General features: G+C 38.0%; 1 protein-coding gene across 1 annotated transcript in view; it reads right to left on the bottom strand.

Annotated features, from left to right (window-relative positions):
- The window catches only part of LY75 (lymphocyte antigen 75), an 89,802-nt gene that overhangs the window by 48,055 nt on the left and 21,020 nt on the right, over nt 1-20,727 (bottom strand). Inside the window, exons 6-14 of the mRNA XM_011947133.1 lie at nt 20,318-20,458; nt 17,466-17,657; nt 16,424-16,581; nt 14,548-14,658; nt 13,916-14,004; nt 13,607-13,776; nt 12,001-12,200; nt 10,415-10,557; nt 2,781-2,862 (exon numbers count right to left, since the gene is read on the bottom strand). Coding sequence (XP_011802523.1) covers nt 2,781-2,862; nt 10,415-10,557; nt 12,001-12,200; nt 13,607-13,776; nt 13,916-14,004; nt 14,548-14,658; nt 16,424-16,581; nt 17,466-17,657; nt 20,318-20,458 — 1,286 coding nt within the window. The remainder of the gene's footprint in view (nt 1-2,780; nt 2,863-10,414; nt 10,558-12,000; nt 12,201-13,606; nt 13,777-13,915; nt 14,005-14,547; nt 14,659-16,423; nt 16,582-17,465; nt 17,658-20,317; nt 20,459-20,727) is intronic.

Below are 20,727 nucleotides of genomic sequence, written 5' to 3'. Positions count from 1 at the left end.
TCAGGAGTTAGAGACCAGCCTGGCCAATATGGTGAATCCCCGTCTCTACTAAAAAATACAAAAATTAGCTGGGCGTGGTGGTACATGCCTGTAGTCCCAGCTACTCGGGAAGCTGAGGCAGGAGAATGGTGTGAACCCGGGAGGCAGAGCTTACAGTGAGCCGAGATCACACCACTGCCCTCTAGCCTGGGCAACAGAGCGAGACTCCTCTCAAAAAAAAAAAAAAAATTAGCTGAGTGTGACGGTGGGCGCCTGTGGTTTCAGCTACTGGGGAGGCTGAGATGGGAAGATCGCCTGAGCCTGGGAGGTGAATGTTGTAGTGAATTGAGATCGCACCACTGCACTTCACCCTGAGTGACAGAGTGAGACCCCATTTCAAAAAGAAAAAAATCACTCATACTACCCAAAGATGACTACTATATTTATAGCTTTATTATTTTTTGACTATATATAGAGAGACTATACATATGAGTTTTTAAAAATAAAAAGAAGACTTGTAACTTGTCTTTCCCTTACTGCCTGTATGTGACTCTATTTTCATTTGACACATAATTTTAATGGTTGTATGATATGTGAATGTATTTATTTTATTTTTTAAATTGGCAGATACAAGTATATTCATTTATCATACACAACATGATGTTTTGAAGTATATATACATTGTAGACTGACTAAATTTAGCTAATTAACAAATGCATTATTTCACATAGTTACCATTTTTGTGGTGAGAACACTTAACATCTACTTTTAGCATTTTTCAAGAATATAACATATTATTAACTATAACCAACTTGTTGTACAACAGATCTCTTGAACTTATCCTTCCTATCTAAATGAAATTTTGTATCCTTTGACCAACATCTCCCCAGTCCCCCACCTCATCTGCCCCAGCTCTTGGAAACCACCATTCTACTCTCTAGTTCCATGAGATCCTTTTTTTTTTTTTTTATTCCACATCTCAGTGACATCACATGGCATTTGTCTTTCTGTGCCTGGCTTTTTTCACTTAACATAATGTCCTCCAGGGTCATCCATGCTGTCACAAATGGCAGGATTTCCTTCCCTTTTATGGCTGAGTAGTACTCCATTGTGTACATGTACCACACTTGCTTCATCCATTCATCTGTTGATGGACACTTAGGTTGATTTCATATCTTGGCTACTGTGAATAGTGCTGCAGTCACCCTGTGAGTCTCTTAAACACTCTGATTTCATGTCCTTTGAATATATACCCAGTAGTGGGATTGCTGGATCATGTGGTTAGTTCTATTTTAAATTTTTTGAGGAATCTTCATACTGTTTGCAATAATGTTTGTACTAATTTACATTCCCACCAACAGTGTGCAAAAGTTCCCTCTTCTCTACATCCTCACCAACATGTATCTTTTGTCTTTTTTATAGCAATCATTCTGACAAGTGGGAGGTGATAACTTACTATGGTTTTAATTTGCATTTCCCTGATAATTAGTGATGTTGAGCATTTTTTCATATGACTGTTGGCCATCTGTATGTCTTCTTTTGAGAAATGTCTATTCAGTCATTTGGCCATGTTTAAATCAGGTTGTTTTCTTGCTATTGATTTGTTTGAGTTCCTTATCTACAGTCATGCACTGCATAATGGCCTTTCAGTCAACCACAGATGGCCTACATGTATGTTCCTGCCTCCATATGCTTGTGTAGATAGTCTTCCTTGGAAGGTCTATCCTTCCTCCTCTAGGCCAATCTGAATACTGGCATTCAGATAATGGCTAGAAAGAAATGTTAGCCATCCCTTGAAGATGTGTTCCCACAAGATTATATTTTTACTGTACCTTTTCTATGTTATCATTGTGTTACAAATCCCTATAGGATTCAGTACAGTAACATGTTCTACAGGTTTGTAGCCTAGGAGCAATACAGAGCCTAGATGTGTAGCCTATATGTGTAGTAGGCTATACCATCTAGGTTTGTTTAAGTATGTTCTATGTTGTTTGCACAAAACCGCTACCTAACAATGCATTTCTCAGAATGTATCCCATTGTTAAGTGATGCATGACTATATTTTGGATATTAATCTGTTATCAGATATATATATATACACACACACATATATATATATATATGATTTGCAAATATTTTCTCTTATTCTGTAGGCTTTCTCTTCACTCTGTTGATTGTTTCCTTTATTGTACAGAAGCTTTTTAGTTTGATGTAATCCCATTTGTCTATTTTGGCTTTTGTTGTCTGCGTTTTTGAGTTCATATCCAAAAAAATCATTGTCCAGACCAATGTCATGGAGCTTTCCCCCTGTGTTTTCTCCTAGTAGTTTCATAGTTTGGGGCCTTTCATTTAGTACTTCAATTCATTTGGAGTTGATTTTTGTATATGGTATGAGATAAGGGCTTAATCTCATTTTTCTGCCTGTGGAAATCCAGTTTTCCCACTATCATTTATAGAAGAGACTGTCCTTTTCTCATTGTATGCTCTTGGTATCTTTGTTGAAACCTTGTTGGCTATAAATATATGGATGTATTTTTGGCCTCTCTATTCTGTTCTGTTGGTCTATGTGTCTGTTTTTATGCCAGTACCATGCTATTTGGTTACTGTAGCTTTGAGGTGTATTTTTGAGCTCAGGTAGTGTGGTGGCCTCCAGCTTTATTCTTTTTGCTCAATATTTCTTTGGCTATTCAGGGTCTTTTTTGGTTCCATATAAATTTTAGGTGTGGATATATTATTTAACAAACAACTTGATATTGAAACAGTGCTTCCATACTACCTAAAACAATAATGTTTTAACTTACTGGTGTACGATCACTCCATTGCCATGATCCTTGTAAATCTGGGCTCCTTTTATTCAAACCAATCCACAGCCAACGCTGGCCACTATGTAAAAGGCAAGTGTTAAAAATACGAGGACAATGCTTGGCAAAAATATTTAGCACTCACATGTCTAAAGTGCATCACTAATTGAAAAGCACAGTTTCAAGTAACATAAAGAAGTCTTTTGAAACGAAACTAAGTCCTTAATATGGGGTAGCTACATAAAAAGTACCATACTTTTAAAACTACATTTTAAGCTGTTTTCTTCATATGAAAGGCAAAAACCATTCTTTGAATTTTAAGAGGAAAAAAATGGAAATTATTCCAAGACTTTTACTGTAGTGCTTGAATATTAAACAATATTTTCAGATACACTCAAAAGCAACAATAGCATTTCTTTAAAGTGTTTGTCTATAACACTATCAAATATTCTTCTTTAAAATGCAGAAGTATTTGGCTAAATTTTTGTTAAACAATATTTGAAACATAGTTGAGTTCCTACTACCCACTAAGATTAAAGTAAACAAGAATGTGAGTATTGCTTATGTGCCAAAGAAATATACCAGAAAAATATATTAAGTAATCATTTAAGTGATTATGCTTATCATCTATAAGTATTATACTTTTATGTAAAAGGCATTGAGCTAGGAGCAATGATGAGACAGAGAAGTTTAAGACCTACATCTACCCTCAAATGTAATATGAAATAGAGATAAGACACATATGAACAAAAAACTAAAGACCATTTATGAAAGCTATCAAATGAGTTGTATACATTTTAGATGATACAAAAGTTCAGAGAAAGGAGAGGTCACTGTGGGCTGCAGAAAATGAAGAAAGACTTCGTGAGGTTGGTAGGTCAAAAGATATTCTTCAAGGGATGGCTAACATTTCTTTCTAGACATGATCCGAATGCCAGTAATCAGATTGGCCAAGAGGAAGAAGGGTAGGCCTTCCAAGGAAGACTATCTACACAAGCATATGGAGGCAGGAACATATGTCTAAGTAATCCTTTCCCCTCAAATACATTTATGCTCTGGCCAGGGATAAATACACAGCATAAGTAGATGTGATATAAACATAGAAAATTTTCTCTGCCTCTAACTCCATTTGAAAATATTTTCTAAAATTTATTACACTTTTGGGTGACAAATAATAATCCATATAATTTAACCTTTTTTGTTGGCACATGATATGTATGATCAGTACATGTGTGTATACATATATAAATGTAATATGCCTGTAAGTATAATATAGAATACATTTTAAAGAAGGGGTAGATTCCAAATCTAAAAACAACACATATTCTCAAGTTCAGCAGAATATATGAAATATATGGAACATATAGCTATGAGTCTACAGAGAAGTATAATAAGTTCATTTTAATAAAATGTACTAGTGAATCAAAGGCTGAAACAAAGAATTTTAAACTAATTTCTTATTTTTAAATAAATAATTGCTTTTCTTTATTTCTTACCTTTGTTCAACATTACCTCATATTTTAACAACAATAAGTACTTTTTCATCTTTTCAACCTCAAGGTTTTTGACTTAATGCAATGGAATATGAATGAGGACTGTCCTGTTTTGGTTTTCATTGTTATATTGTTTTCTTCCACAGAGAAAGATCCACCAATTTGTGGATTTAAGATATATCCAGTGGAGACAATCAAGTCCAGTTTAAATTTAGTAGCTAAAGAGGAATTTGCAGTTTATGCCTTCTGCTCATCAGGGCTCTCTTACAGGCTTCCGAGTGTATCATACCACCCGAGTGCTGGATTTCTAAACCACAGGGTCTAGACAACTGGCATATACAGCACAATTAGAGCCAGACAGCTAAAATAGAGAGGCAGTTAAGTATTCTTCCTCATACTTATTTGGGGGAAATAACTTCATTTCTCCCAAATCTTTGCACACTATATATTTGGGCCTGGGGAATTCATGTAGAATTTTGTGTTTCCCTAAAGTAAGCATTAGCTATTTTATCTTCTTTACACAATCCACAATACAACCAGGAAGACGATCAAAGGTCATTTGTCACCTGCATTGCGGAGGCTCCCACTGGTAGCCTTTTTAGAGGTTTGTCCTCAACTTTCTAGGCTCCTTAAGCTTTTACCCAGTCTTCTCTCAGCTAATAGCTCCCCTTCCTTCCACTCAGAAACATCTCTGCTTTCAAGCCCATTTCTGGCTCCTTGGCTGCATCTCAGAGGACAGTTTCCTAGAGAAGAGTTTGCTCGATTGTCCAAAATTTCTAATCTCTACTACTTTCTGAAACTGAGTTTCATCTAAACACAGAAATTTACAGATTTCAGCTTCATTTTAAAGAACTCACTAACATGTCATAAATATAGAAAATAATAGCTACGTGTATGTTATTTTTTTTGTGCGGGATCAGAAGTAGAAAATATTTCCTCAATTGTAACTCATTCCTGGTTTGACCTAGTTTAGCTGCAGGAAGATAAAGGGAAGAAGAAATTGGCTATCACACTAATCACTGCACACTTCCAATGTTGATTTTAGAAAAAGCGAAGGAAAAATTGTACCTGATCATAACCAGCGAATCAAGTCAAACTGAGATTCCCTCTTTCTCTTTACAAATTCCTGGTACTCCAAGCACTAAGTATATGGTTTTAAAACTACTGGGTTATGAAGAGATTGCATAAAAGGTTAATATGTGTAATTGTGTTAAAATTCCTATTCTCAATCAAATTTCCTGCTGTATCTGGTTGCTAAGGAAAACAGTATCTTAGCCATAAGCCCCAGTAAATACTATTTGATGAGGGTGCTTACTCTACAAAGCCTTAGATTTATGTCTAAATCCATTCATGCCACATCACAGGAGGTAGTGTACACAGCAGCAACGGCATCGCAAACAAGGCTTTCTTCTCTAATCCTGTGGCTATTTTTGCCCTACAATGGCTTTCCCTGTTGGGCTACCATTAGCAGTTGCAAAGATCTTAGAGCCTTAATGATTTGGTGCACCATGAATCTTTTCCCCTGAAATACAAATAGAGATGTGGAACTTAGATTGTGAGAGGAACAGCAGTAATCTGACTTAACTCCTTGGCATGCAATACACAATTTGGGCAATGGATATCTTGCTGAGAAAGGTCAGTTCCTGCAATAAAAAGCCAAGGCATCAAGGAGTACGCTTTAGAATCATTTTCTAATATAAATGGGTTTGCTTCCTTCTTTCCTTTAAGCCATAGTTACAATTTTGGTTTTAGAATATGTTCTGTAAGCACAGCACAGGCAAACAATTTCTTTATTATGGAGAAGTTATTAAGCAAACAATGCAGTCTGCTTACTATGGCATTGTGTTAGCTGCTAGGATCCGAGTACAAATAAAATACAGTTCCTATGAGTGAAGGGATTATGGAGATTTGTTTTTTCTCTGTGCTGTTCTGTTTTCTAAATTCAATATGCATTATTTTTATGATTAGAAAAAAATTAAACATACTACACTCTATGGAAAATAGGTTTTATAAAAGCTATATGCGTAGAGATGTAAGTACAGAAAGGGTTTACATTAAGTGTTTACTATGTTTATAATCAGGAGCTAGGATTTGAGGTGATTGTTTGCTTCATTATCCGTTTTTATCTTTTCCAAATTTTATATAATGAACTTGTATTAATTTTTTAAAGAAGGGAGTGCTCAACAAGTGTGATTCAAAACAAAGAAACAAATCATAAAAGTTTCCTTTCATGTTTGGTTTCCTGGTGTAATCCATTCTGCATATGGATGCTCTTAATGGTCATTTCTATCACATATGATATTCCAATGTTTTCTACTTATTGTTTCTCACAAATATCTACAACCTCATTGCTTACTACTTATCCATGGCTCTTCGTTCCAGATAGAGTTACTAACTGCTTGCTTGGAATCTAGACCTTATATCAGCATTTTACTTAAAAATACTTTACCTGGATAGTATGATATTGTCTGTGTTAAGCTTGAAATCTGAGGGCCGTTAAGTTGCCCTGCTTGAAACTTACATGTCAGGAAGTATTGGTGGTGTATTAGAAAGGCCATGCCCCACACATATACACCGTGGAATACTATGCAGTCATAAAAAAGGATGAGTTCATGTCCTTTGTAGGATGAAGTTGGAAACCATCATTCTGAGCAAACTATCACAAGGACAGAAAACCAAACACTGCATGTTCTCACTTATAGGTGGGAACTGAACAATGAGAACACTTGGACACAGTGTGGGGAACATCACACACCGTGACCTGTCATGGGGCAGAGGAATGGGGGAGAGATAGCATTAGGAGAAATACCTAATGTAAATGATGAGCTAATGGGTGCAACAAATCAAATGGCACATGTATACATACGTAACAAACCTGCATATTGTGCACACGTACCCTAGAACCTAAAGTATAATTTAAAAAAATGCACATGTACCCTAGAACCTAAAGTACAATTAAAAAAAAAAAAAAAATGAAAGGCCATGCTCCAGAGGTGGCCACCATGAGGACTTCCATGATCACCAAAGTCACACTGGAAGCTTTGGTCATGAGCAGAGTGAATGTGAGAACTGGGTTAATGTCGCTGAAATCAGAAGCTTGTTCATTGGCATGATGGTAGGATTGGGCTCTCATTGGTGAAATATAAGTTATTTGAGATGCGGGGATTAGCTAAAATATTTAGAGAAACTCTCACACTTCTCAAGAATGTATTAGAATTTTGTGAGGCCACAGCCTGTATCTTAGTAGGGCTTGATTCTAAACAATCCCACATCCAGTCATTGGGTCCTGTGATTGTGACGGCCTGATACTCACTACAATAGGAACAGAATGCTGCCACAGAATGCTGCCACATCTGCTCAAGTAAACCTGTGCAAGGTGATAATTAAAACACCAAAAAGGACAGAATGCTGGGATGTTGTCAAGCTTACAAAACAGGTTGTATAAAATGTTTTGTGTCTGCTTCAATGAATGTTTGCATAGCAAATGTCTGTGTGTATGGAAAATTTTGGTCTGAATTTTGTATTTGTTATAATCTATTCTCAAGGTTGAGGGAATAGCTAACACTTACCTCAAAAAGAACCCGAGAGTTGGTATTTAGTATATACAAATTACCTTGGGTCAGTCTGCAGTGAAATTTTGTATATTAATTTCTAACACTAGACAATGATGTCTAGAATACCTGAGATTCTACACAGATGCTTAATAAATAAATATTTATGGAACACAGGTATTGTATTTTACATTAGGTTCCCAGTACACTGTGGTGAAACTACATTCTCTAATGAGAAAAACACAGCAGAAACTATATTAGAGCAAATCTGGGCCAGGCACTGTGGCTCACATCTGTGATCCCAGCACCTTGGGAGGCCAAGGAAGGTGAATCACTTGAGCCCAGGAATCTGAGATTAGCCTGAGCAACATGGAAAAACCTGTTTCTACAAAAAAAAAAAAATACAAACATCAGCTGGGTGTTGTGGCATGTGACTGCAGTCCCAGCTACTTGGGAGGCTGAAGTAGGGGGATTACCTGAATCTGGGAGGTTGAGGCTGCAGTGAGCTGTAATCATGCCACTGGACTTCAGTGACAAAACAAGACCCTGTCTCAAAAAACAAAACAAAACAAAACAAAACAAAAAGCAAATCTGGAAAATATGGAAATTTCCAAAGAAAATATTTTATTCATTTATTTTTTAGAGACAGCATCTCACTCTGTTGCCCAAGCTGGAGTGCAGTGGCACTATCTTGTCTCACTGTATCCTTGAACTCCTGGGCTCAAGTGATCCTCCTGACTCAGCCTCCTGAGTAACCAGGACTACAGGTGTGTGCCACCATGCCCAGTTAATCTTTTGGGTTTTTTTTTTTTTTTTTCTTATAGAGACAGGGTCTCCCTATGCTGCCCAGGCTGGTCTCGAACTCCTGGTTTCAAGTAATCCTCTCACCTCAGGCCCCCAAAGTGCTGGGATTACAGGTATAAGCCACCACACCCAGCTCAAAGAAAAGACTTTAAAAATCGCTCAAAATCTTACTTCCTAGAGATATAATAGCCATTACCCTTTCTGATATATTTTTGCTGTCTAGTTTTAAGTGTAAATAATATATGCTTTACTCTTTGATAATTTATCTTTTCCTCTGTTTAATATATATAAACATTTACACATTATAGTATTGTTTTTATCTTAATGTGCATGAGATGAATTTCAAACCAAGATTAACAGTAGTGATGATATAGGGATCCTTACCTTTTTCAGACTTTCAGGGAAATGCACTTAACAATGCTTCATCATTAAGTGTGATATGGCTATTAATTTGAGCTATTCTTCTATTCGAATAAGAATTTAAATATTAGTTATATTTATTAAATGTAAGTGTATATTTACGTATTAAACCAGGAATGAATAGTGGATTTTACCAGATGCATTTTCAGCACCTATTAAGATGATCACATGACTTGTGATTATTAATTCAATTGCTATTTGAGTACATATGAGACAAGCACATAACATAAGCAAGGGAAGTGGGGACAAGAAGTAATAAATTAGAGACCATGGCAAGTCGGAGAGTCAGGCCCCATTTCTGGAGGCCACCAGCTACTCAGTACTAACTTATTTGTTGCACAATGAAAATGTTGCTAGTTGCTTTAATTTTTAAAATTAAAAAATTTTTTTAAAAATTTAATTTTTAAAGGATTTTTATTAGAATTTCACAATTTTGTAGTATTTTGTGGCCCCTTCCTCCCAGGAAAAGAACATTATAGTCTTAGAGCTGGATAAGTACTAATTGGCAAGTTTTGTTTTAAGTCTCTTTCAAAAGCACAGACTTTATTATTGAACAAATTTGCAGACTCACACTTAATCAAAACTGAAAATGGGCTGGGCTGGTGGCTCATGCCTTCAATCCCAGTACTTTGGGAGGCTGAGGTGGGCGGATCACCTAAGGTCAGAAGTTCGAGACGAGCCTGGCCAACATGGTGAAACGCCTTCCTCTCCGTATATATATGTATATATGCATGTATATGTGAGTGTGTATAGATATAAATACACACACAGGCACCTTGTTTTTGTTTTTTGTTTGGTTGTGTTTAATGACTTAAGATCAAACTCCTACCCTGGCAAACAAGGACATTCCAATTTCATATCCAAATCCCATTTTCTAGCTAATTTGTATGACTCACTTCTCCTTGACCATATCTGTACATTCTGGTCTCAGTTCCTTTGCTTATGTTCTGATTTTTTTCTGGCTCCTTCTCCTTCTCCTATCTTGCCTTTTGAAATAATACCTACCTTCCAAGAATCAACCTTCTTTATGACATTTTTCCTGATTATACTCCCGGAAGTACTCCCTCCCTCCTCTGAATTCCCGAGGCCCTTCCTTGCCTATGTTCTAGATTTTCTGCCATACATTGCTGTTGGACTTTATTAAACAAAGGGTAGGGAATACATCTCATTCACCTTTAGATTCCTCATAGTGTCTGCACATTAAGAGTGCTTGATGTTGCATGACTGCTAAGCAACAAATGACCTTTCAGATAATAAAACATGTCCATTTTTTTTTCCAACAGGGAGAGAGGGTAAGAACATGCCAATTTTGAATATCTAGAGGACATCAAATTCAGCATAGAAATTCTCATTCTAAAAGCATTACCTGAACTGGTCTGTTAAAAAGTGAAGAAATTCCTTTATTTCATCCACACGGCTGAAGCTAGAAAGGTGTGCTCCAAGGGCTTGGCAGAATCGTTCAGCTTCTTCCCAGTTCCTCTTTCTCACAATTCTTTCTGCATGGAATACCTTAGCAAAATATAACGTTAATTTGTTTTCTGGTATAATCTTAAAGTATTTCACAGTGTTAAAGTCAATTACTGTCATATGTGTGGGCCCCTGAAATGAATTCTGAAAGGTGTAATGAAGGCTCAGGTAAATGCACAGATACTGAGACACAGACTGGTCCGGCTGAAAGTGCCAATTCAACTGAGGGCCAGCACAGATGCCAGTCCCTGTGGTCAGATGGATGGCCTTCCTCAGCCAGGCTGGGGAACTAGTCCAACAAGATCCATGTTCTCCCGTATTCCTAGGACCTTGAAAGATAAAATGAACCAGTAGGCAAGGCTGTAAAGGATACATACACATGCTTTGGGAGTAGGCTTTGGCAAAGAAATGTGCTAACAATAGAAATTTTGAATATAAGACACTGTGACCCACACAAAAATAGAACTATGTTCTGACGAGGTAGAACCAAAGAGCAGTCTGCACTGGTGTGTGAACATTGACAGAAAGTGGCAAAAGTAAACCTGGAACTTGGGCTGTTTCAAAAGAAGAAGAAAGGAGAAAAAGAAAGAAGAAGAAAGAAGAAGAGGAGGAGGAGGAGGAAGAGATGATGACACAATGACAGGCCAATTTACATTTGTCCCAATTTTTCAGTTCCTTGTAATATAATTAGATGGTCTTGCCACAGCCCCCTGGTGGGTGGAGTATACTTCTTTGTCCCTTGGCATGGGGCTTGGCCATATGACTTACTGTGTTGATGGGATATTAGTGGAGGTAAAGTGAGCAGAGGCCTGAAATGTGCTTATATGGTTGGCTTGCCTTCTTGGGCTCCAGTGATATACCACGAGAACAACCAACCCCTGCAAACCGTTGCCCTTTCAGCCTGAGCCCTAGAATGAAGGGCTGGAGCCTAGCACAGCTGACCTGAAGTTGGGAGCAGAGGTCACCAAACTAGATCAGTCAAACCCCAGATGGCCTGGAGATCTGTGAGAATGTGAGGCTATATGTTTGTTGTTATAGCCACTGAATTTTGGGGTGGCATCTAATGGTTTGTTTATGGGACTAGCTGACTGATGCAGACCCAAATATATAAATATAAATATATATATAATTTTTTACACTATAAACAGTGCAGGAGCTATCAATTTGACAACAAGAATTAGAGGAATATGAGGATCATAGGCAGAGCGGCAGTATGGCATATAGTATACCAACTTACTGGGAAAAAAAGACTTTGGGAAGGAGCCAGTTCTTGGGCCTGCCTTTTTGGGCAGGACACATGCAGGGTGTGGGGCTGAGCCACCTTATGCCAGAGGTTCAGCAATGCCCTGCCAAGGACTCTGTGCTCCAGAGCACTTTAGTTAGGTTACATAGGACTATCGAGAAGAGCATAATTTGTACAAGGACATGAACTAGGATAGTGGAAAAATAACTTCATTGAAGGATAGAATGAGAATGTCACTTTACCTTATAACAAGAAAGACTTGTAGGGAAACTCTGCCAGCCTTCAGGACAGGGGTCATTAGGCTTAGGGGCTGCTTCTTCAGGCTCAAGGGGTCCACTCATTTTCTTGCAAATTGAAAGTGCTTTGAAGCTTCTGCAGTCCTTCACCTCCCACTTTCCAAGAGACTTTCCAGTAGACATAGCCACACAGCCGCCTGGGGAAGCTGGGATTGAAGTGGAAAGCTCAATTAACAATTAAAATGTTAAAGTTCAAACATCTTCTAGTGTTCCTACTCTTTATTTCAGCCAAGTTGGGGAGAGAGAATAAAAAGACATGGAACAAAGAGAGGAAAGAAATGTGTTGTTCAGAATAATAATGATAGGTGTTTACTATTTGTAAAGTACTTTTCGAAAAAAATTAATCCTCACAACAAACATATAGGGGGGATTCTATTGTCATAATTTGAGGTACAGTGAGAATTAAGTGACTTGCTCAAGGTCATAGAATTAGTAAGTGGTTACCCCCAGGATTTGTGCCCAGGTGGTCTGTTTCTAGAGCTGTACCCTAAATACTATTGCTGCTTAGGATAGTGGTTCAAATTAGCTTAACAACTTTGAGCAGTTTTTTTTTTTTTTTTTTTTTGAGACGGAGTCTCGCTCTGTCACCCGGGCTGGAGTGCAGTGGCTGGATCTCAGCTCACTGCAAGCTCCGCCTCCCGGGTTTATGCCATTCTCCTGCCTCAGCTTCCGGAGTAGCTGGGACTACAGGTGCCCGCCACCTCGCCCGGCTAGTTCTTTGTATTTTTTAGTAGAGACGGGGTTTCACCGTGTTAGCCAGGATGGTCTCGATCTCCTGACCTCGTGATCCACCTGTCTCAGCCTCCCAAAGTGCTGGGATTACAGGCTTGAGCCACCGTGCCCAGCCTTGAGCAGTTTTTAAGCAACCTAGTAAACCTCAAAGCACAACTCTCCCAGATTCTGATCCAAAGGAAAAGCTGGTATAATATAGAAGGAGGTATGTGGTAACATACATTTGTTTACTGTTTATTTTATGACAGTCATAATTTTATGTATTCATAACAGTATTAAAAGTATGAAGCAGTATTAAAATAAATAATGCAAGATAGCCTCCATAATTCTTACCCATTGAGAATAATGGAAGAAAACACATTCAGTTTTGATAAAAGGTTAGGAAGCAGAGAGATGAAAATGTAAAGAGCCTCACACGGGCGCTTCGAGATTCTATTTGAGATTTACACAGAAAAGATTTTAAAAACTCACACTGGTGCTTCTAGCTCTGAGCCATTAGATGGTGGTTTGGGAGAACTAAGTTTTTGAACTTCTTTCACTGGATTATTCTCAAGGACATAATAGGGAAGACACAGCCACTGCTTCTATGTATGTTTCCATAGATAGCCTCCAATCCTGAAGATCATCACGTCCCTCACATTTCAAAAGTAAGTGAGGAACACCTTTGAGAGGAGTGCTGCCTTTCACCAGTCACAGTATACTGCTACTTTAGTGCAGCACACTAACATGGCACATGTATACATATGTAACAAACCTGCATGTTGTGCACATGTACCCTAGAATTTAAAGCATATATATAAAAAAAGATTAAGACACTCACCTGGCTCAAGAAAATTCCAGTTGGAAAAGGTTACAGACCGCCTTGTTCCACCAACAGTTGCCCAATTATACTCTCCACGAGAATTTACATCTCTCAGGCCAGTCCAGAAGTATTTTCTTAGAGATTTATCATACTTTTTCATCAAATCATTTAGGTATTCTTGTTCAAATCTACAAAAGGAGAATCAAATTGGCAAGTGCTTCACAATGATTGACTCTATTTGAAGATGCACCTTTTTCTTATGAAGACTGTTTAGCATAAGAACTCAGAGTTGAAAGTTTCTGAGTACAAGTTTACTGATGGTCACACCTGCTAGTGATAGTCAGATTGCAGTTTGTTCCAAAAGGGACCTCATCCTCGTAAATCTTGTAACAGGTTTCTCCATGTCTCTTCCAGCCCTAAATCAGAGGAAAAATATTGTCAAACTGTTTTCCAGACTTGATGGTGTCCCCGTCTGGCAAGCATGTTTCTGTTGCATTGACAGCATCTTAGAATATGTGGAAATTGAGGACATGGCTATTGAATTCACACATGTGATGGGGGTGGGATGCAATTTCACAGATAACTTCCACAAGACTGTGAGCCTGTGTCAGACAAAATGTATGGGTTAATTCTCTTTATTCTTGGAGGCTGGCTCATCATAAGAGTATAATATTCACTGGATGAATTATTTTTGAATATTGATAATATTAGTGGGGGAAGTAAAGACATCAGCCTTGAGGATGGTAATTCTACAAATATTTATAGAAAATTTCAAATGTCTGCTTCTGTAAGAAGCAATATGCTATAACTCACTGCCTTCTGGCTTGTTCTAACATAAATGAACAGAAACTAGTAGTTTCCTCAATTTTATAAGTCTGAATTATTTAAGTCTCAGCTACCATTTCTAATCAAGAAGTTGTAACACTGCTTGAGAAAATTTACATAGGGATTTCACTTACCTCATTTGGAGGACACATCTTATCAGCACTTGCGTCGTTTAGTTTTTCTCCCTTTCTCTTGCATACATATTTTAGTTTCTCCTCACATGATTGGACTTTCCACTGACCTAGCTTTGAAAGGAGACAAAAACATTTGCTTGGAAAGGAAATTATTTACCGCATATTCAAAACTGAACTCACAAAAACTATGAGAGAAAGAGAGAGAGAGGAAGAGAGGGAGAGGGAGAGGGAGAGGGAGAGGGAGGGAGGGAGAGAGGGAGAGAGAGAGAGAGAGAGAGAGAGAGAGAGAGAATTAATATAAATGAATTATCAAATGTGAGAACACACTCCTAGAAAATGCTACTCAACAGGCCTGCAAAGTGATGGCTCACAACCAGTTACCTCAGCATCATCTCCAGGTCACATTGTGGATAAATTTCATTTTCTTATAAGAGTAGCAATAAAACCATCAAAGGACACTTAGTATAAAAGCTGAAGAGAGAAGAACTCAGCCCACAGTTGCAGCATTCTAGTCTTCTTCCCTATGGCACAGCCAAAGTTTGAAACTTTTAGGCACATCGTCAACCTCCCTTTCTCAGTTTCCTCACGTGTAAAATGATGATGGTGGCTAAAATAGCTATTCTCCACGAATTCTAGGTCAAAAGTTTCTTTCAACTATACCTCAACCTGGACTTCAAAATTCTCTCTTTCAAATATGCTACTTAACATTAATTTGCTTAATTGACTAAGTCACTTTGCTTTCTTCGAATTAAATTTTAATAAGACAATTGTGATAAGGGTTGAACGTTGGAATGCTGTCTAGGTATGTCATCAGTTCACTCTTGCCCATGGGAACCCCTTTCCATTTCTGATGTTCTTCTAAAGACATGTTGGATATCATTTTGAATAGAGCTTCAAATGTGACACCTTTCTAAATTTCTTTTAAATACACATAATCTTTATTGCTTCCACTTAAGTCTCTTTAGATGTCTGAGTGACACAGTCACTTTCATAACCAATTAGGAGTCCACAGGAAAGTGATACAAACAAAACATAGAGGTACATATATCTTTTCTGCTCAAGACACAGCCTATTTTGGATTATTAAGGCGAGCATTCTACAGGAGTAAGATGGTTTCTGAAAGATGTTAAGCCTAGTTTTTAAATAAAATCATTTTTTCACTTTTCAAAGTAGTATCGATATAAAACAACCTAAACATGAATTTGGAAGACGGGATTTTCCAGGTTAAATTGTGGGTATCTGCCAAATATTACATTGATGGCAGAAAGGTGGGTGGAGGCCCTGGTCCTGAGAGAAAGCAGGTTGCTAGAATCAGTCTGGCACAAGAATCTGAGTTCTAAAGGGATTCTCTGTATCTGTTTGAGACCAGAAAGGATGCTTTCAGATAGGACGTAGGTTGCTTATTTAGTAATTGCTTTTATTTACCTTTTTAAAGTAACTACCAGAAAGACAATCTAGACTTGAGATTATTTTTTGCCAACCTTTGGCACCACGGACCAGTTTTGTGGAAGACAATTTTTTCCACAGAGGGTGGTGAAGAGGATAGTTTTGGGATGAAACTGTTCCACAAGGAAGTACAACCTAGATCCCTTGCATGTGCAGTTCATAATAGGGTTCACCCTCCTATGAGAATCTAATGGTGCTGCCAATCTTACAGGAGGCGGAGTTCGGGTAGTAATGTTTGCGTACCCACCACTCACCTCCTGCTGTGCAACCCGATTCTTAACAGGTAATGGTCCGTGGCCCTGTACCCTGATCCAGAGCGCTCTTACCTTTTCTTTTCCAGCTTATACACAAACTTCCCAACCAAAGAAATCTTAATATTATCATTAAGTAAAACAATAAGAATATAAAGAAACCATAGGAGGTTTCCTACCTCTCCTAAGTAGGAAACACAGTTAGGCGTCTTATTGTAGGGAACATTTGGCTCATTCTCATCCCAATATGTTAGAGTAACTTCAGTACCATCTGACCACCGAAATAAAGTTGGTATATTTATGTTTTTAAGGCCTATCCATACTTCTTCTTTGGCATCTAAAAGAAAAATGTTTTATTTCTTTGATTTTGCTCAATTACATACTTTAATATTTATATTGTTATATGAATTTTTACATTCTGATACGGAGTTTTAAGAGCCTTTGTAGTACTCTTAATTTGGTTATTAATATGTTGATAAGACAGGCAGGTTGGGTAATGAAGGCTTTTTAAGTCACTTGTGCCAGTAAAGTACACAGGTAGAACACCTGCAGGCTGGGTGTTCCTGATATCTGGTGTAGAAAAACTTTGCTTTGTGGGATGAATGAAATTCTATAAATACAATCATACATATCCCAGTTTGAACAGAAATACTGTCCACTGCTGCCCCGGTATGACTCTGCTGCCTTCACAAGTGAAACAAGGAGCACCAGGCTGGCACTGAGTAGGTACCTACTCTTAGCTATTATTAGTGATTTCTAGGAAGAGATCATACTACTGTCAGTCTAGTATATTTTCCTTTACCAGTATTTAGCTTTCAAGTAATTACAAAAGTGAAGTAATTATCACTTAAGTTTTCTGAGCAACTTAAATAAAATTTAGCTCATGAGAAGAGGGAGATTATTCAATCAATGGTGGTACTGTCAAATTGGTTGCCACTAGGCACATGTGGCCACTTAAATTAATTAAAATGAAATAAAAGTAATAATTCAGTTCCTCAGTTGCCCTAGCTACATGCCAACTGCTCAAAAGCTGCATGTGGCTAGTGGCCACCATACTAGACAGTGCTAATTGTAGAACAGTTCCATCACCAGATACAATCCTATCTGACAGTCCTGACCTGTGGGGTCAGACTGTAAGCTTTTCATTCCCACCAAGAGTCTAAAACCAGGGATACTTTAAAATGCCTTAGCCTTTCAAATAGGATATTTTTAAAAACTTACCCTCATTATGGAGTTTTGTGACCACCACCTCCACATCTGCTAAAGAATGAATGCTGATTAGGTCACTATTGAAGTCTTTGCATTTCGCATGTGCCTTATCCCAGGAATTACTTTCATTTACCAGTAGATAGCAAAATCCATTATTTGGCAGCCAGCCTGCATCACAGCGGGTATCTGAGTATGTCCAGACATCTGGGGGAAAAGCAGCTATTTATATTCCAGTAAAGATACATCTATTTTGAATCAATAACATTGCAAATTATTTTTTCTTGAATAATGAGGGTCCTGGAAAACTGGGGAATGTGATGTCAGATGCTACAGTGACATGAATTCATGCGGTGCCTACCACATAAATGAGGTATATATGGCATCGTAGGAATTCCCACTGGGATTCAGAAAATGATGTGACTTTAACGTGCTTCAATGTGCTATATGGCTGAGCACAGACTATTAAAGGGTTTAGACACAATCAAGGGAGAAATTGCCCTTAGTCCAAGTAGACAGTAGAAAGATGTGCCTTAAGTCAGTTTCTGACAAATCTTTTCCTGGGTATGGAATTTGTTAGGTTTCCCTCCAGTCTCTGTCCTTGAGAAGATTATAAGAGAGCAAGCCTCGTTTTCTTGTATGGTCAGCTTAGCAAGGGGATGTAGATTAATGCTCACTGTTGAACAAAGGACAGGCAGAGATTTAAGGGACAGAATAAGACATTTATACACTTCGCATCCAAGAGATGGCAGCAATGGAGGGAAAGGGCAAAGGTTACCCCTGCACTTCTTTCCTTCCCTCTGCTAGACAGATGGACCTCATGGAATTAGTGATTCTGTTTTGACCATGATAAAGCTCACAATCGAAGGTCTAATCTTTCCAGATTAGAAAAAAAGAATGAAGTATAAAACCCTACAGAATACTTCTACCCCTGTTAACAAAACCAGAAAGTTAGTTGGTTACTCAGACTTCACTGATTCAGAACCATTTGGAATATCTGTTGTAAGAAAGCACAGCATCTTAAAAATGTGGACAGTTTGTTTTCTTACTGAATGATAAAGTGATTCAGATTCAGCTAGCCTCTTACACTTGCAAGATAACTCAATTAACTTTAATCTTCTGAAATAGCATGTATTATTGTTATATTTCATAATTATGATAAAGGAACAGAGGAAAAATATCACCCACAATGGAACTTAATGTAATCATTTTCATATTCTAGTCTTTGTCTCAATGAATATATATTTTTATAAGATTAAAATGATAAGTAGGAATATCATTTGGTTTTGTTCTTTGTATTTTCCTGCTGGCACAGTTATTTTAGTAAATGCATACTATTCAATCATGTGGAAACATCATGATTTACTTACTAATTGCTACTGCGAGATATTTACTTAATCTATTATCAATTGCTCTAGCTTATTTTCATTTGTACTGGCTTTTCTATTATGCCTTTTGTTGTATGGACTAAATGCGGTTTGAATCAACTTGAAAGACAAATGTTCATTTCCCCTATTATCTTAAAATATCCCCTTACATTCTTTATTTTAAATCTAGTTTTTCCTTAAAAATTGCTCTATGCTCCTTTTTAGATGACAAGACATTTGGATGCTTTATTCCCTTCACTCATAGTTCCTTTTAAAGCAGGACATTTAAAAATCATCCTTTCCCCTTGATATGATTTGGCTGGGTCCTCATCCAAATCTCACCTCAAATTCCCATGTGTTACGGGAGGGACCTGGTGAAAGGTAATTGAATCATGGGGACAGGTCTCTCCCGTGCTGTTCTCGTGATAGTGAATAAGTCTCACGAGATCTGGCAGTCTTATCAGGGGGAGTTTCCCTGCACAAGCTCTCTTTCTTTGCTCGCCACCATCCATGTGAGATGTGACTTGCTCCTCCTTGCCTTCTGCCATGATTGTGAGGCCTCCCCAACCATGTGAGACTGTAAGTCCATTAAACCTCTTTTTCTTCCCAGTCTTGGGTATGTCTTTATCAGTAGCATGAAAATGGACTAATACACCCCTCCAGCTTTGAGTATTAGTTTCTCTCATTTGGTGAGGATGTAATTAAATACCAGGTATACATCAGGCCCTGTGCTTGACAGTCAAGGCACTCCTCTTCTCCATTCTTTCAAAAACTCCTCACACCTTTCCACTCCTCAAAAACTTCAGCTGTTCTTAAGTCTCTTTCATCCCCAAACTCCCTGGAAAAACCCCCTCATTGTACACATTTTGTCCCTCTGCACCTCTCCTTTTTTACTTGAGTTTTCAATGCAAAGACCTGCCTGGCAGAGAAGGACAGAAGAGGGCCGGGTGCTATGGGGCACAGGGTGAAGAAGCCTGGGATTACTCCTGTGTCCATAGGTTTTTGCCTTATTACGGATGCATGCACAGTAGTGGTTCTCAGACTTGAATATGCATCAGAACCACCTGGAGAGCTTCTTAAAACACAGATTGCTGGACCCCATCCTCTAGTTTCTGATGTAGCAAATCCGTGGTGGGTCCTGAGAGCTTGCATTTCTAACAGGAAGAGGTGATGCTGATGCTGTTGGTCTGGGGACCACCCCCGGAGAACCGCTGCTCTGGAGAAAAAAGAGCCACATACAAACAGAAGTATATTTCCTATTTCGAATATCTCTGCCTTCTTCTGGGCATGTACATCCTTTTATTTAATATTCTTTATTATCTCAACCAAAGCTTTATTCATATATGGTTCATAACATCTAACCACAGGGTTAAAAATCAAGTACTTTTCAGTACTATCAGTATCAGAAGGAAAGGTGGAAATGGATGTCAGAAAAGATTTACTTGTTTTCACAAAACTATGATTTTAAGACCTATTTGTATAAGCATGTAAGAAAGATACCTGTTAACTCCACCGTATTATTTAATGGTTTCCTGCAGACATAGGGCAGTTGAGCTTCACAAGAAAAGCTCTGCCACAGACCAGACTCAGCATCCATTCTTGCGCAGCTGGAGCCACCAATAGTAGGTGCACTGGGCCTGTCTTAAAAGGGAACATTTTTCAAAGCATTAGAATGAGAAAGTTAGGGCCAGGATGGTGGTCAGAAAGAATAATTTGTATTCCTAATTTTATGCTTTTATGGGAACTCATAGTATAGTTAAAACTTAGCTAAACTGAAATGTATAAGCCTCAATGAATAATTATGTGCTTAAATCCTTGAGGAATCGCCATAGTGTTTTCCATAATGGTTGAACTAGTTTACAATCCCACCAACAGTGTAAAAGTGTTCCTATTTCTCCACATCCTCTCCA

This window comes from Colobus angolensis, unplaced genomic scaffold (assembly GCF_000951035.1).
Source record: "Colobus angolensis palliatus isolate OR3802 unplaced genomic scaffold, Cang.pa_1.0 Scaffold259, whole genome shotgun sequence".
In the NCBI taxonomy this organism is placed as follows: Eukaryota; Metazoa; Chordata; class Mammalia; order Primates; family Cercopithecidae; genus Colobus; species Colobus angolensis.
The sequence above is the reverse complement of the archived record's forward strand: the minus strand, read 5'-3'. Positions and strand labels throughout refer to the sequence as shown.